Genomic DNA, 13789 nt, shown 5'->3' on the forward strand with positions numbered 1-13789 from the left:
AAGAAAAAGACACAGTAATATGTACACAGTTCAACCTTTTGGTTTTCATATTATTTATATCTTTAAAAAATAATAATGATAAATAAAATAACGAAACAAAACCATTAAAATAAACGAAAAGACTAAAGAAATAAAGCAAACCTTTATGAACTCACTCCGGCATATTTTCTGTTTGGCCCACAGTTGGAGGGATCTGATTGGCTGCAGTCCGGGCCAATGAGAGAGAAGAGCGGCAGGCGCGTGAAACATGGAGGAAAGCTTGAACCAAAACAGAGATTTTGCCTACTGTAAAAGCTAAAAAATGCGATTTAAGACGATTTATTTTGCCCGCTATTACTGAGTGAAGGTTCTGTGAAGGCGTTTTGTGAGCGGACAGTGAGAGTGAAATGTCTCTGAGTGCTACGTGTGAGTCGGTGTCTCAGAAAAGGACTCTGTCGAGCCTCCTCGGTGAGTTTGACAGCTGCACCCACCGTCAACACTGAACACGAAGATAATAAAAACGTTCATTCATTTCATTCATTCATTTCATTTATTTATTCATTTTCAGGCACAACAAATACCTATATTGAACATAAAATACACAAAACAAAAAACAAAACTTGCCTGAAACGTTTTGAAACAAGCCTTTCGTGCAGTATTATTATTATTATTTTTTTTATTGTTGTCTTCCTAGCTGGTCGTGAGCTGAAGAGGCCTAAGCTGACAGATGCCCAGAGGCTGCAGGAGGCAGCGATCCAGCTGTTGGAGCAGCAGCAGAACATCTGCAGCCTGTTCAGAGAGGTCGGGGTGAGTGAGGGGAGAGAAGCTAAGCGCCTACACTGAGTCATTTCATTAAGATTTTATTTAGGCCATTCTGTAGACTGAACATGTAACAACGCACAATGTCACGACTGTCAGGAGTTTAAAAGAGAAACGATAACCTTCAACTTGGAAACACAAGCACAGAATGATTGCAGGAAGTGCATGAAATGCTTTTAGAGATAAAAAAAAAAGAAGCAGTATCACTCTGCACTATTTCGCAAATATCACATATATGTTTTTTCACACTTTTTGTAGCAATCTGAGACATGCAACCTGTCCTCTCATCAGGATGGAGAGAAGAATCAAGTGGCGTCCGAAGGTCTCTTATCCACCATCACTGGGTCACTGCTGGGTGAGACGAGCACTCTGAAATGCTCTCTGAGCTGTACGCCGCTTTTGTTAAATGTGTGGAAAGCTGCTGCTTTCTACAATTTCACTCTCCAAAACTGAAGCACTAACCTTTTTGGATGGCCTGTACACGACAATAAGCCATAATACCAGTCAGATAATTCATTTAAAAGTTCTCCGGTGAGCACCAACAGCATAAACATAATGAAGAGGTCTTATTCACTGACTCCAGGTATTACAGGTGATCCCAGGTTGTAGTGCTTAATATATTGTCTTGGCAAGCTGAAGGATGCTGGTTTGATTCCAGCTGGAGGCATAAATCCCCTCTGGGGTTGCGTCAGTTCAGTGTAAAAAACTGACAAATCAAACATGCATTTTCCTGCTGGGGTGACCCCTCGTGACACCTTACTAGGTAAAGTGTTTTTATTGCTCTAATACAACTATTGTCACTTTAATCAGTTATGTTTGTGTCTGCTGAAAGCAAAACATCTGAATTTTTCTTGATTATACTGTACTGTAGTGCACAGCTCTCATCAATGATGGGATTCAATGGCTGAAATAAGCTCATTGCTGCAGTTACCAGTGAATCTGTCTTGAAACATTTGCGCAAACACATGAAGTGATGTGACGCACCCAAAATTTCTTTGTACATGTACAATGACTATAAAGGGCTATTCTATACCTCTATTCCACGGAAGGGCAAAAATGCCAAAATGCTTTTGCATGAAAGTGATTATTATGAATGGAATCTGTGGTCCTTCAGTTGTGTGAAAAAATATCAGAAATGTTGTTGTCTTCTTCAGATGTCTCTTTTTTGTTTTGTGCTTTCATATCCCTTAATGTGACTTGTGGAATTTGAGTGCCACCTAAAACCAACGTAATTGTGGCATAAAGTTAATGTTTTGTGTTCCACTGTGTGGATAGCGAGTGAGCTGAGGCGTCAAGCTGTGCAGCTGGGTGTCCCAGTGGCAGTGCTGTCGGTGAAGACGGTGTTGGAGAGACTGAAGGAGATCACAGAGGAAACCAGCGAAAGGGAGGAAGAGGAGACAAAGAGAGAGATGCTCACTTCCTCTCAGAGAGTGAGTAACTGCCAGAGCATCTGACCATCTAATGCACAGGTGTCGAACTCCAGGCCTTGAGGGCCGCTGTCCTGCTTGTTTTCCAACTAACCTGCCCTTGTAGCTTCTTATTGGCAAAGCACACCTGATCCAGGTAATCAGCAGCAGGTAGGGCAGGGATATCTCAAAAACAAGCACGAGGCTGGCCCTCAAGGAATGGAGTTTGACACCCCTGATCTAATGTGATTATGGTGGGGAAGCATCTGTTGCAGTGGTGGATTCATCTGTTAATAGCTGCCAAACTTTCATATCTACATGGTGATCTCCACGGTTTGCTCAAAAACAAGCAACAAAAAAGACAAATATTGTTGTATATGATGTCTGGAACTTTCTGGCTAAAGAAGCAACAGTCTGTTCCTTCTTGTTTTAAATTTTGAAATTTCTCTTTATCACGCCCAGTCCAGCTATCCCTTTTTCCCCGAATTAAGTCCGTTCCGGTCCTCCTTCCAGGTCCAGCTGTGTGTTCTGTTGGAATCCAGCAGAGAATTGCTGTCACAAGGAGCCATCTGCCCCAAACTGCTTTGGCAGGAGTACATGAGAGATCAGGTGTGTGTACACACAGGAGCTTGTATACTGTAAATAAGCAGCTGTCTGTGAAGGTTCTCAGTCATCCAGGTCATCGTAGTCAAAGGAGCTTGCAAAGAAAAGCGTCTGGACTTCTTTAAGTTGCTTGAAGACGTTTCACCTCTCATCTGAGAAGCTTCTTCAGTTCTAAGGTCAAATGGTGGAGAGTCCCAAATATAAACCTAGTGGGAGTGACCCCCCACAGAGGGACAAAAGGACCCCCTGATGATCCTCTAATCTCCTGAGCCAAGGTGTGAAACTGGGTGTGGGTCCCAATCAGCCAGAGTTTCGGGTGAGCTCATTGTGAAACCTGGCCCCACCTTATCATGCGAATTCCTGAGGTCAGATGGCCCAGGATGTGAGTGGGCGTTAAGGCGTCTGGGAAGGGATCTCAAAACTGGATTATAGATGGCAGAGAGTTGGTGTCGTAAACCCCCGCCTCTGTTCAAAGATGGTCACTCACAGTGGACATAGATGGCTTCTTTCACTCCTCTTTCAAACCATCTGTCCTCTCTGTCCAAAATGTGAACATTGGCATCCTCGAAAGAGTGTCCTTTATCCTTAAGATGCAGATGGACTGCTGAGTCTTGTCCTGTGGAGGTGGCTCTTCTGTGTTGTGCCATGCGCTTGTGAAGTGGCTGTTTGGTCTCTCCAATGTAGAGGTCTGAGCATTCCTCGCTGCACTGTACAGCATACACCACATTGTTAAGTTTTTGTTTAGGAGTTTTGTCTTTCGGGTGAACCAGTTTTTGTCTGAGCGTGTTGCTGGGTCTGAAATACATCGGGATGTCATGCTTGGAGAAAACTCTCCTGAGTTTCTCTGATACACCGGCTACATAGGGGATGACAATGTTGTTGCGTCTGTCCTTCTTATCCTCCCTCCCTGGTGTCTGATCTTCTTTTCTGTGCCTCTTTGCTGACTTTAAAAACGCCCATTTAGGATAGCCGCACGTTTTGAGTGCTTCCTTTACATGTGTGTGTTCCTTCTTTTTTCCTTCAGGCTTAGAGGGAACATGTTCTGCCCGGTGGTGTAGGGTCCTGATTACTCCAAGTTTGTGTTCCAAAGGGTGATGGGAGTCAAAGAGGAGGTACTGGTCCGTGTGTGTGGGCTTCCGGTAAACTTCGATGTTGAGGTTGCCGTTCTCTTCAATGTGCACAGCGCAGTCCAGGAAAGGCAAACAGTTGTCCTTTGTGTCTTCCCTGGTGAACTTGATGTTTTTATCCACAGCGTTAATGTGCGCAGTGAAGGATTCCACTTCTTGTGTCTTGATTTTGACCCAGGTGTCGTCCACATATCTGTACCAGTGGCTGGGTACTCTTCCTTTGAAAGAGCCAAGAGCCTTCCTTTCCACTTCCTCCATGTAAAGGTTGGCTACAATAGGTGACACGGGGGAGCCCATGGCACAGCCATGCTTTTGTCTGTAAAAGCCTTCGTTGTACTTGAAATATGTAGTGGTGAGGCAGAGGTCTAACAGTGTGCAGATCTGATCGGGTGTGAAGTTGGTCCTGTCCTCCAAGGAGCTGTCTTCTTGTAGTCGTTTTCTGACAGTCTCCACGGCCTCCGTGGTGGGTATGCAAGTGAAGAGAGAGACTACATCAAAGCAACTTAAAGAAGTCCAGACGCTTTTCTTTGCAAGCTCCTTTGACTAAATAAGCAGCTGTATCACCCATTGAGAAGATAGGTGTAGCTCTTTGAAACCACATACTCACAATCCCTGGACAGGTTGTGTGATCAAGGGACTCTGCAGCTTGATAAAGTCATATGACTTCTTTTTGAGCGGAGAGTTGCTGCCATCTATGCAGTCAGTCAGTCAGTCAGTCACACTTTGGACCCCTTAGGACCAACTGGGCATCATTTAAAAACACCACAGCTTACCTGTGTCTTGTAGTTGAACTTGTCCATCCCTTTATAACCACGGTGTACCCATCTTCTGACGGCTGCTTCCAGCAGGACAACACACCATGTCACAAAGCTCAAATGATCTCAAACTGGTTTTTTAAACATGTCAATGACTTCACTGTACTCAAATCGCTTCCAGAGTCACCGGATCTCCATTAGAGCACCTTTGGGATGTGTTGGAATGGGAGAATAAAATTAAAATGTCTGAGAAATGTTTCCAGCACATTGTTGAATTTGTGGCACAAAGAATTAAAGAAGTTCTGAGAGACAAAGGGGGTCTAACCCGATACGACCAAGGTGAACCTGAAAAAGAGTCGGGTGAGTGTAGTTTGAATGAAGCAGTGAGATAGTGAGAAAAGAGAAACGAAACTTTGACTTTGACACAGAACAACCGTCCTCATATGTTTAATTTATTTTGCTTTTCTAGACTTTGCCCAGCGTTGCTGGTGGAATATTAACCAACTTTCTGTTGGACTCAAAAAAAGAATCAATATTTGGATCCATCCCTTTCTGCTTTCTGGGTCCAAGCCACAGTAGTTTATTTAGCTGTATCTCTGTATCAGAAAGTTAAAAAACAAGTTGGAGAGTTACATGAAACTTGGTGGAGAGGCCTCTGTGGAGAAGCTCTGTCTGTAACCTTCTAGGTGTTGCACACAGCTGCAAAAGCGAGATGATGTAGTTCATGATAACCTTCCTGGTTTCCATTAATATTTCTACACTCAGGACTGAATTATATTTAATAAAGATTGAAACTGTGCTCTTGTTTTTTGTAAAAAAAAGTCTTTCACTTGGTGAACGTTGCTAAAATAAAGAATTTGTTGGGGGTTTTCAGAGGCTACCCAAACTGGAGATGGTCTACTATCTTCACTCTTACAACATCCTCAATCTGAAGTACATTTTAGAGAGGTAAGAAATATCAGTTAATGATTTTCTTTCTGCGCAGTCTCACAGAGATGAAGATCAAAACAGGGTGTAACTGTCTGATTATTTATGATCTGGGCTGTTCTGACAGATTAAATACCCCCACTCCTCACACACAGTCATTGTTTTGTTTTTTACCTTTGTTTAGTGATGAAGAGGTGAGATCATGGCTGGTGTCCCAGTTGAGGCTCCTGTGTGGATGGAGGCCTCCACAGGAAGAAGAGGAGACCAAACAGCTTCAGCAGAAAGTGTTGTCAAGTAGGAGACGCTCATATGTTTGTAGCTTTCACTCAAGAAATCGTTCAGTTCTTAATGCTGCTTCAGGTTTTAGAGATTTGGTCTTTGGTCCTGTCAGTTATTAGCTTTTCCTTACATGGCATTCGTGCAGCCCCTCAGTTCATCCACTGTCTGAAATAAAATGTTCTGATTGGCAGCCCCTCATAAACAAAAGGTTTGAACAGCAGGTGGGTGGGGCTTCTTTGCTCACAGCCAGAGCTATATGCATGAAATGAGAGCACTAGGGACATCTCCTGTTTCAGGTGTGGTTGGCGTCTTAGTGGGAGCAGGCTTTGAGCTGAGGCGCGATCCGGCGGCTGCAGACAGAAGGCTCTCCCTGCTCTGCTGCTCGATTCTAGACGACCTGCTCTTCTGTGAGTCTGCGTGTCCTTGTCCCACTTAGCCTGTCCTGTGTCGATAAAATATTAACTAAAGCACTTTGATTCACACTTCTGCATGCGGAAAACATCTTTTTTGACTTCTTCGATTGTTAATTGTTGTCTTGGTGTAAAGGTAGTACCTTCTTTTCTTTATTTTTAGCCACACTTTTTATTGCTTTCTGTCGTCTTTCAGGGGTTCTCGATATTGTGGACGAGAGTCTGATGCTGGAGTCTGCTGAAGCAGGAGCTGAGCTTTGGTTCTGGGTTTTTAAAAATTTATTTCTTATTTACCTTTCCTGCAATCAGACAGCACTGTTGAGGTCTCTGTCTGAGAAAGGAGACCTGCGTTTATATATATGTCACTGCAAGATCAGAGAAGAAAACTAAATTTTAGATTTTCCTACAAAACTCAGGAATCAAAGGCAGGAGAGCGGGCAAAGGGATTTATACTTACCTACAAATAGTCACACTAACATAACCTCTAGGTTTCGGCTCATTTTTTTATATGCAGGAGAAATGGTGATCTTCTGGATGTCAAATGCTGAGCTTGATTTATATAAACTTTATTGAAACCACGGTGCCTGACACCAGTTTTAGTCTTGCTGTTACATGCAGTGTGTAATTTCTCGCTCGGTGTCTTCTGCAGGATTCAGATTTTTGATGCCTCACTGTGTGGAGTTTCAGTGTCAGCCGACTGCCTTCAGCGTTTCTTCAAACACTCCCTCACGCAGACTCTCACCTACAAGCCCCGACTGAAAGGTAAAGACTTGTCACAGGCCCTTTCAAACAGACTGAGGCTTTAGTTTTTTTTTAATGTTGAAGATTAGCTGGAACCTATCCACCTCTATTCATCTGGCAAGACCTTTAAGAGGGAACTGAGAGTTCAGTTTCAGAAAGATTTTCTTGATCTACAGTACGCAGTAAAAAAATCGTTACTGAGATTTGATCACAATGTAAAAATCTGTGTTTTTGTCTGTTGATGCCTTTTGTGCAGGTGACGTTTAAACTGTCATCAATAGTACTAAGGAAGGTGATTAAATCATCAAGTTTCCAAAACTTTAATGGGTTAATCAATACCCATTTAGCTACCAGTTTATATTATTTAGCTATAAATGATCAATGACTATTTAAAGGTCACACCACCCTGAGCGCGCCCGATCTCGTCTGATTTTGGAAGCTAAGCAGGATCAAGCCTGGTTACCTGGAGCAGGTCATCTACTCACTGGAAGATTGATGGTTCAATCCCTGGCTGCTTCAGACATGACAGATCTGCAAACATCTATAACACATCTGTCTTTGCAAGAATTATTTAACTCTCCATGTGGTATAAATATTGCACAATAGGTTTAATAAAAACTCTTTTAGGAAACATCACAAAAAGCATCAAATTAAGGTCTAAGTAACTCAAATCACTTGTAGGTCCAGCGATATTTGATGTGGTGTAAATAAATCTTTAAAAGTCATTTTTATGCTGCAGAAATGACATAACTGATATGTTCTCAGTGTCAGATGCAATCACCCTGCAGAATGAGTGGACCTTTGCAAAAGCCAGCCGCTTGCTGACTTCTCTCTTCCGTCAGGTAAATGTGTAACTGTAACTGGGTTTGTCAGTTTGTCACATGTAATTAAGATTAAGAAGAAGAAAACATGTTCTGTATTATATCTGTTTTCTTTCTGTGTCTGAATTGAAGCTAAATGTGAATTTCTTATTATTAATTTCTTAACTAAAAATAGGTGGAAATACTTTTGAACTTTTTGTCAACTTTATGTGAGACTGTAAACTATTCCCGAGGTTGGGGGAACAACCGAGAACGATCAGCCACATTTGGTTTTTAAGTGAGGAGGCGGAGTAAAGAAACTACTGATTTGATTGTTAGAAGTCAAGTTTTAGCTCCTTTCCTTCTCCCTTTAAGCGCACTTTCTTCAGATCGATCTCCTCATCACAAGTTAAAACAAAGCTTTGCACTGCAATATGATCAATTATAAAGGTGCGGCAGGATGCTGGTTTCACTATGACTTTTAGGTATTAAGTTGCTTTTAACTTTGAGACCTTCATTTGTATGATATTGTCTCTTTCACATTTTGCCAGCTCACAAGCGCTTATCTACCAACATCAGTGGTTTCCTCTTCAGGATTAACGCTTTCACTAAAAAGCTGAAAAGACCCACAGTTTACAAATCAGTGGTCAGCAGGGACTGCTGAGTAACTGTTCTGTGCTGTTTTGTTCCTCTAACAGCTGGCTGTGGTCTTCAGCGTGGAGCAGCTGCTGCGTCACCTGCAGCAGGTTTTGGAAACCCATGAAGTCAACTGGAAACATGTCCTGTGCTTCCTCTCTACCCTGCTGGTGTACTACCAATGTGCCCAGCCCAGCCTCAAAGGTAGGCGTGCTGATGGTCTATCAGCACAGACAGGTGGAAGTCTTATGTGTGAAAGGAAAAAGAAAAACCAAATTTAAAGAAAAATCATGCACAACCTTTATTCCAAACCAGCGTAGTGATATTGAAATAAACTCGAGTTTCTGTAGCAGTAAACTAGTATTTCAGAGAGAGAGGAGCACAGTGATATCTGTCCTGTTCTGTGTCTCCGATAGAGCTGCTGTCCAGACTGCTGAACTCTGCATTCGAAGGTTATGACCTTGAGAACCTCATAACCGCCTTCTTATTGGCTCGACAGGGTGGACTGGAAGGACCCGGCATCTTCCCCTCGTACAGCGACTGGTTCAAGGTTTCGCCTTTTAACATCCATTAATAGTTTCTAGTTTATTAATAGTTTTGGGAATTACCTTTTCTGCCATAGACTGAAACACTGAGAGCTTTATACCTTTTATTTGAATATTTTTAATACCAGCAGAATCTTTTTCTACCTTTCCAGATGTCGTTCGGTGGTGGCAGTAGCTATCATGCAAGCAGTAAGAAGTCGCTGGTGTTCCTGCTGAAGTTCCTCTCTGACCTCGTGCCTTTTGAACCTCCACAGTACCTCAAGGTGACATCCACGCGTCTCTGAGTTTACACTTAGTAGGAATGCACAGGGTATTAATATGCTTATATTCCCTTATTTGTTTTGCTAGTGCAGACTGCTTTGATTTGCAGTAGCACTAATGTTGCCGGTTTTGTTACTGTGAGTGCATCTTCTCAGTCTTTTCAACTCACTTGACTTGTCTGAATCCTGAGCGCTGTAGCTGCAGTGTTTGTTAAACCTGAAGCTACTTCAGTCGCTGTTGCACTGAAATCTTAATGCTTATCGGAGTGCATTAATGCAGCAGTGTTTTGCTTATGGAAAATAAGATTATTCATCATTTGTTTACACACGGCAAATGTATTAATTCTTAGATTTAAGACTTCAATTCTACTCAAGGTTAAGCAGAAGCAGGTCCGACCACATATTTTGAAGAATTATTGAAGTTGAAACATTAAATTCAATGGACACGGTGATATGAAAACTTCATGTACAGAAGATAAAAGCTTTTATTTGCCATTTGTAGAAATACACTAGTTTAAAAAATCCAATTAAAAAACAATATGTCAAAACATTTATAGAATATTTATGACTACTAAAGAATAACCACTTAAATATCTTAAATATTAAAAAAGTCTTAAGTTTTACTTATTTAAACCTCTCGACAAAGCATTTCCATTTCCACGTGAAAGTCCCCTCTGGTTCTGGGGATGCTAATCGCTCCAGGAGGTTTTCTGTGTTGCCTGCTCGTTGCTGTCAACAGCCGCTCTCCTGAGCTTTCATGCTGCTTGCTTGTTTTGCTTGTTAATGATCATTTTCAGCTGCTATTTTCTACTTTTTGTAACATATCTGCTATGAAAAATGGATCGCCCATGAATACTTTTATATATTCATAACTACATGTCTGCTGGGAACAAATGCTAGCAGAATTATGGCATTTCCTGGAGAGCGTACACTATAAGAAAACGCTAGAAACTGAGAGGAATAGCCCAGCTCTGACACCTCACTGTCATTTTCCCCTGCTAGGTTCACATCCTCCACCCTCCATATGTGCCTGTGAAACACCGCAGCCTGCTGATGGAGTACGTCTCACTGGCTAAGACCAGACTGGCTGACCTCAAGGTAAGAAGAAAAGGGAAAGAAGAAGGTCGTTATCACCGTGTTACTTTGATTTTTCCATATAATACAATAAAAACAACACTGTGAGTGGATTGTGGTTAATAGTGTAGCACACATGAATTAAATATCATGGTGTGTGTGTGTGTGCAGGAGTCAGTGGAGGACATGGGTTTATATGAGGATGTTTCGGCTGCAGGTACATCGGTGCAGGTAACAGTGACACACAGTGGATATTCTATTATAATTTTAATTTTTGATACATATTCTATTCCATGCTGTGCCCTCCTTCTGTTTTCTATGCTCTGTTATTCTATTCTGCAACCCGCAAACTGGCATCAGAACCCAAACTATCTTCTACGTCTTAAGTAACAAGCAACACAAAACTTTGTGTGGACACGGGTGTAATTAGGGATCGCTGAGTCCTGGGTTGACATAAGACTAATAGTCCAATGTTTGTGTGTCTGCAGCCTCAGTGTCAGGCTGCCCAGGATGTGGACAAAGCTGTGTCTCTGTTTGAGAGCACAGGCAGAATCTCTGCCACAGTCATGGAGGCCAGGTAAACTACAGCACATTTATACCAGACACAGGGCTGAGGAGCCAGGGCCCCCAACCCTCGGCTTAAGAGAGCTTTAAGGTGTTTTCTTTAAAAGAATTTAGCAGCTACAGAAAGGTGTTATTCGAAAGCAGGACAACCACGAAGAGACTTTAATGGTCTGAAAGTGACACAAGACATTAAAGGGATAGAAAATACAAAAGTATGAGAACAGACTTCACAGAATGATCTGGATTACTTTGTGATATTTTCTTGAGAAGATCTGAATGGTATAACTCAATTTTACATGTATTTTTAATATACATGAAGCAACCAACCAGTCAGCCTGTCAGTGCTCAGGAGGCCCTTTTCTCATAATCTGTTTTAAATATAAAATACATGTTATTTGAAAGTCCTCTCTGGTCTTCTCACAGTATTTTCCGGAGGCCGTATTTCCTGACTCGGTTCCTTCCCGCGCTGCTCACTCCGAGAGTGGTAAGCGCTTCCTGTTATCCCTCTCGATATTCTGTGCATTCTCATGTGTGAGGTTGTGTTTTTGTTGCATGACATGCATGAACTGTCATTTATTTGCAGCTTCCTGTGAAAGTCGATGCTCGAATGAGTTTCATCGAAGCGTTGAAAAAGTGAGTTTCTATCAGAGAGATGAAAATGTCAGCAGGTTGTTCCCAGAGTTTCTTCTTTAATTAAGTTTCTAGTTGTTTTAAGTGATAACATTGATCATCATCACCACAATATGATTATTTGTTACTTTTTGTGTGTGTTTAGAGCTGATAAGATCCCTGCTGCACAGTATTCATCCTACATGGAGTCCTGCCAGAAGCAGAGACAACAGAATAGTGGGTATTCTTTTAAAGGACCGCTGACATTATTTATTATTATTTATTTTAAAGATGGACATTATTTGTTTGATTATTAGCACAGTGCAGTGAAAAAGTATTCAAGGCCTCCTGATTTCTTCTGTTCTGTGTGCATCTCAAAATTGAAAGTTAAAACAAACCCTGATTAAATACAACAAAGTTCATATTGTCAGGTCATGGTGGTCTTGAGTGCTCAGATCATACAGCATACATACATGCTGCAACAGTTTGAAAGATGAGAGGTCAAACATCTTCACACATTGCTGTGGTGGAAGTTTGACCCAGTGATCTTTGAAATACTTGTACGTTGGAGGTCCTGCCTCAGCATCTCACTGGGATGCATGTCTGAGCTCTTTGACAGTCTAAAATGTTTCCTTTAAAGTCATTCAGACATGGATTTATCCTTGTTCTGGCACTAGATTTCCAACTCTATTTGACAATCCGATAACTTGATGTTCTCCTTTTGGGATTTCTGTCAGAAGCCAGAATCCAAGTTTCTCCGACAGGTCACCCTGTCCCTGAAGCAGCAAAGCACCTCTGTAAGATAAAAATAGTGCATAATAGATATAATTTGGAATTCTATTTGGTTTAGCAGACAGAGAGACATTCAACAGATGTACTTCTTAGTAGAAAGTAAGAGAGCACAGAATGACTGGTAATGTCTTTCAAGGGAAGTGATCAGTGATTAGAGTTTATAAGTGGAGATATATCAGCAACAACTACAGGTAAATTGGATTAATGCAGTGCATTCTGCCTGCTATAGCTCTACTTGCTATTGGTGTGCTGGCTCAGACAGAACGGCAGGGTTGCTGATCTGCACGTCCAAACCAGAGACAGACGCTGGAGACTTTCTTCATTTCCCAATTTAAGCATGAAGACAAACAGCTGGGCTAGTCTTGTGGAAACTTTGTTGCCTCTGACTTTAAAAAAATAATCCCCAACCTGTAACGAATGGTCAAGCATAAGTTACAAGATATGGTGACTTATCTTTTATTTGACTACAATATAATAAAAAAATCAATAACATCAATGAAAACATACTTTCATAACAGCAAGTGTAGTCTCCCTCTGCTGGGCATTCGGAGAATGCACGTTTTAAACGCTGCTTCATCAGCTTTCGTCTCCAGACCCTGAAGGGTTTGGGTGTGCATGTACACCTCTGTGTTGAGTCGATTTTATCCCTGCAGCCTCCTGAAGGAAGCAAAGCACTCATGATCTGAGAAGTGCTGCATCAGAGAGGCGTGTCATCACACATGATCATTCAGCACTGCACTCATCACACTGACTCACTGATGTCTCAGTGTGATGAGTTTATGTGGGGAAAGTCAGATTAGATGTAAGATGAGGTTTCACTCTATGATGAGTGAAAACCGGTGCGATAAATTCTGTCACCTTTTGACAGATTTGTGTTTTTCAGTCTACGCGTGGGTATAATTTTGCAGAGACTCTGTTAGTTGAGCTGCTGTGCTTGAGAGTGACAGGTTAGACTGATTGCTGATTATATTTAATTGTCTCCACACTCTCAGCCCTGAACATATAAATAATAAGCAGCTGACCTGTGCAGCCTCAGCTTTGCACTTATTTCATATAATACAACAATCTCATAGTCAGAAACTGATCCTCATCTCCTGTTTTCAGTGAATGCTACGTGTTCAGACGGCAATGATGACCCCCTGGAGGTCCTGAAGGTTCAGCTGCAGGAGTTTGCAGAACTTGTCGTTGATGGAAATGATGGAGGTGGGAAGGTGTTCATGCGCTCACTCACACGTTTTATATTCTGTCAAGGAAAACCCTTCACCAGTGTATAATAGAGATTCACACAGAGACCAGTTTCTTAGGTCTTTCTGATCTTATCTCTATTTATTTATATATACTTTTCATTTGTGGCATTTAAACTTAAGCAACATGCGTACAAACCTCACTTTCAGGTCTGTACTTTCATTTGGTTAGTAATATTTTAGCTGATAGTTTAAACTCCTTGATGTAGTTGCTAAACA

General features: G+C 41.7%; 1 protein-coding gene across 1 annotated transcript in view; it reads left to right on the forward strand.

The window, feature by feature from the left end:
- The first annotated feature begins 218 nt into the window (after positions 1 to 218).
- Positions 219 to 13789, forward strand: part of fanca (FA complementation group A) — a 29344-nt gene continuing 15773 nt past the window's right edge. The window contains exons 1-21 of the mRNA XM_026172637.2: positions 219 to 447; positions 674 to 786; positions 1057 to 1153; positions 2074 to 2228; positions 2718 to 2813; positions 5564 to 5637; positions 5801 to 5910; positions 6192 to 6302; positions 6502 to 6565; positions 6955 to 7067; positions 7812 to 7888; positions 8545 to 8686; positions 8899 to 9032; positions 9180 to 9290; positions 10290 to 10385; positions 10533 to 10592; positions 10850 to 10938; positions 11349 to 11409; positions 11509 to 11558; positions 11701 to 11771; positions 13431 to 13529. Of these exons, the coding sequence (XP_026028422.2) occupies positions 387 to 447; positions 674 to 786; positions 1057 to 1153; positions 2074 to 2228; positions 2718 to 2813; positions 5564 to 5637; positions 5801 to 5910; positions 6192 to 6302; positions 6502 to 6565; positions 6955 to 7067; positions 7812 to 7888; positions 8545 to 8686; positions 8899 to 9032; positions 9180 to 9290; positions 10290 to 10385; positions 10533 to 10592; positions 10850 to 10938; positions 11349 to 11409; positions 11509 to 11558; positions 11701 to 11771; positions 13431 to 13529 (1984 nt within the window). The 5' untranslated portion in view covers positions 219 to 386. The remainder of the gene's footprint in view (positions 448 to 673; positions 787 to 1056; positions 1154 to 2073; positions 2229 to 2717; positions 2814 to 5563; positions 5638 to 5800; positions 5911 to 6191; positions 6303 to 6501; positions 6566 to 6954; positions 7068 to 7811; positions 7889 to 8544; positions 8687 to 8898; positions 9033 to 9179; positions 9291 to 10289; positions 10386 to 10532; positions 10593 to 10849; positions 10939 to 11348; positions 11410 to 11508; positions 11559 to 11700; positions 11772 to 13430; positions 13530 to 13789) is intronic.

The sequence above is a fragment of the Astatotilapia calliptera genome, chromosome 7, assembly GCF_964374335.1.
Source record: "Astatotilapia calliptera chromosome 7, fAstCal68.1, whole genome shotgun sequence".
Lineage (NCBI taxonomy): Eukaryota > Metazoa > Chordata > Actinopteri > Cichliformes > Cichlidae > Astatotilapia > Astatotilapia calliptera.